At 32.9% G+C, this 3315-nt stretch overlaps 1 protein-coding gene across 1 annotated transcript; it reads right to left on the bottom strand.

Annotated features, from left to right (window-relative positions):
• Nucleotides 1-2370: 2370 nt before the first annotated feature.
• LOC149516967 (uncharacterized) lies at nucleotides 2371-3082 on the bottom strand. Its single transcript, XM_089764558.1, has one exon. The coding sequence runs from the start codon at nucleotides 2844-2846 to the stop codon at nucleotides 2583-2585; it is 264 nt and encodes an 87-aa protein (XP_089620684.1). The 5' UTR covers nucleotides 2847-3082; the 3' UTR covers nucleotides 2371-2582.
• Nucleotides 3083-3315: the final 233 nt, after the last annotated feature.

The following is a 3315-nucleotide window of genomic DNA, read 5'->3' as shown; positions in this document are numbered from 1 at the left end:
GCTTCATTCCTTCACTACACGGGCCACTATTTTGGATTTTATTTTCTGTTGCAAACCTTCATTAAAATCTTAGGACCATAAACATAAATAATACACCAAACTTCTAAGTATTAAAGTAAGTTATCTTACATTTAATAAATATTTAATTTCATGTAATCTTATATTCAGCTTGGGCTCCTCTATTTACGGCCAATTAATTTTAAGTTGGTGCCTAACATAAAATTAGAGTTAAAATTTTTTTCCGTTGCTTTTTCTTAGTTTATCACGTGCAAGGTTTCTTTCATCTTCTCCTACACATGATGAGAGTTGGTTTTAAATTAGACTAATTTGTCAAGTGAAAAACTTCTTTCATCTTTTCCTACATATGATGAAGACTAGTTTTAAGTTGGATGATTAACATGATATCAGAGCAAAGATTTTTTTCATTACCCTTTCCAAATTTGTCAAGTAGTAAGTTTCTTTCATTTTCGCCTACAAGGGCTTATTAAAGTGAATTATCCCACATCTAATAAATATTTAATTTTTTTGTAGTCTTATATTCAAGTTAAACTCTTTCATTTATTATCAATTGGCTTTGGATGCGATGGTACAAGGAGGATCAAACTTGGCTTGAAACTTTACAACCATAAACCATTTTTTCACTTCCAAGTAGTTTTTAGCTTTCATTTTTACTTCGCGCAAGAAAAGAGAGGAAATGTGACAGTATGTAGGCAACACAGGATACAAGCAAATGTATACAACATAGAATGCACACAAATGCAGCCAAATCGAGTGGAAGCTATGAATGCTTTTACCTTTCTTCTTTTTTTTTTTTTTTTTTGCCATTTGTTTTTCCTTTTCATTTGCTGCTGCTGTTCTTCTTTTGGTTTCTTCGTTCCTTTCCTGGTTTGATAGTTTCGCTGCTGCCTTTTTCCTTCCTCTCCGTTTCTACTACTGGTTCAAGCTCCTCTTCCAGCCACCTCTCTTCTCTTACTCCTATTCACATTTCCTTTTCCTTTTTTTTTTTTTTGTTGCTGAATGCAACCACCAATTTTTTTTTTTTTTAATTTTCGTTCTGCCTTCCTCTTTTCTTGCCGGCTGCTATTTTTGCTTTTACTTTTTATTGCAGTTTTTCTGCTTCCTTTGTTTCTGTTTTTTCTTATGCAGCTCTTTCTTCCTTTTTTTTTTTTTTTTCTGTTATTCCTTTTCTAGTTCACCCCTCTCCCTCTGGTTTCTTCTTATTTTCGGCTCACGTCCTCTTTCAGCCTTGTTTCTCTGCTGTTGAATGCCTCCTCAACCTGCCAAACTTCCTCGTTTCTGTTCCTCCTACTGCTCGAATGCTTTCTTTCTTTTTCTTTTTTTTTGTGGTGTGTGTTTTCAGTTTCTTTAATGCCCCTTTTTCCATGCCGCAACTATACCCATAACTCATGCCTCTTGCAGCAGTTTTTTGGTCCGTTTTTCTTCACGTAATGGTCTCCATGCAGTCTTCCTTTTACAGTTTTTTTTTTTTTCAAGAGCTTCCCATGTTGCCCAGGATGCCATTTCAATTTTGTTTTCCATCCCGTGCAAAATTGTGCTTAGCCGAATGGGCTCCTTCCTTGGCCAAGTCTTCTGCCTTCAACAAGGTTCGGGCCTTACATTTATTTGGGTTCATTCTTGTTTCACTTTATGGGCCATGTTGTGAATAATTTATACTCCCATTTTGGGCCATACATTTTTCTTATATATTTTATTATTTTTGTTAATATATTTTATATTTTATATTCGATTTATATATTTTTTATTTATTTATTTTTTGTTTAATGGCCATCAATGCATTAATAAGATTTTAAGGATAGATTTTTATTAGACTTTTTATTGAATTATTTTGAATATTAATCGAATCAATGTGATGAATTTTATCATACGTATTTGAAAATGAAACATGTAATAGATCAAAAAAATTATGATTAAGATTTAATAGTAAAATCGAGTTCAAATTAAAATAATAAAATATTTAAAACAAAATTAAATGTCTAAAATTAAAATTCAAAAGTGACCATTTTAATTCCCATAAACTTCATCCAAGAACTAACATATAACCACAATAGGCTGCTGTTCCTGGACCTTGTGAATATCGTAGAAATTTCATGTTCGAATCCTTCTCAGGATTTATAGGATGAGAGAGTCACCTCTCATTTATGTCCCAAAAAAGCTAAAAAAGAAAATTGATAAGCCATATACTGAATAATTTAAAGTATTAAAATTAGGGTTATTTTTTTTTTATATACTTACGGTGTAATTTTTAACTCCAACAACAAGATTAAAAAGCTGTTACATGTTTTTTTTTTTTTTAATGCAAGATCATCATTTGAAAGACATGAAAAACAGAGGTAGGGGTTACAGGGGAAATGGAGATCACAAGAATTCATCATGATATTATAGTACAAAAACAAAAAGCTTGTATTTGATTGTACAATAATATGAAGATTGTTATTTAACATATTTTGAGCCCTCGATATCATCTATACATATTTATTCATAGATCATAGACAAAATACAAGCTATAAAACAAATTAATGAAACGACTGTAAGAAGCTAGCGCAGAATACCAGGGCAACTGATCAGAGCCCTCTAGCCAACATTTGCTCGTAATTCTCAATGGATTCAAGCCTCTGGAGCAAAAGTTGGTGCCTGAATTTCTGGATGAACGCCTCGGCACTTGCGTTTATGTCGACGGACGGCTTTTTCTCTAGCTTATTTGGGGCTGCAGCTGGCTTTTCCTCTGTTACATTGGACCCCTTGGCTCTATTATCATTGAAGTTATGAACACTTGATTCTGGAATTTTGGAGTTGTGGTATGAAAGAGACATGGAGCTGTTCTTCATTTTAATTGTAAGCTAACCTCTCTTCTGTTTTCTTGCAGATGATGCTTTCCATGCTAACAGGTTTACCATATTTATAGCTGGGAAGTCAAATAAAATAATGGGTTATTTTCATAGGCTGCGATTCCATCTTACATTTTTGGATGTAGGAGCAGGCCTTACTAGAATTTTCCAATAAAAGATATCAACAAGCTCAAGTTAGACGGTAGAAAACTTTCTGGGTGGATAATTGGATATGCAAAGGTGAAAAGTATATATGCTTTTTTTATAACTTGTGCAAAGATCTTCCTAACAATCATGCTTCGTAAAAAAAAAAAAAAAAACACTTTCAAGTTTCAACAACTTGGACACTCTTACCTTTTGCAAAAGCATATCAAGGTCCATTATTCATATTCAACATTTCCCATAATAGGGTAATAAACAAGATCCATTATTCATACACTGGCTACTCTAGTAAAGGGTTGGGATAACA

The sequence above is a fragment of the Durio zibethinus genome, chromosome 8 (assembly GCF_047325235.1).
Source record: "Durio zibethinus cultivar Kanyao isolate XHJ-2024 chromosome 8, ASM4732523v1, whole genome shotgun sequence".
Lineage (NCBI taxonomy): Eukaryota > Viridiplantae > Streptophyta > Magnoliopsida > Malvales > Malvaceae > Durio > Durio zibethinus.
This window is presented reverse-complemented; position numbering and strand designations above follow the sequence as displayed.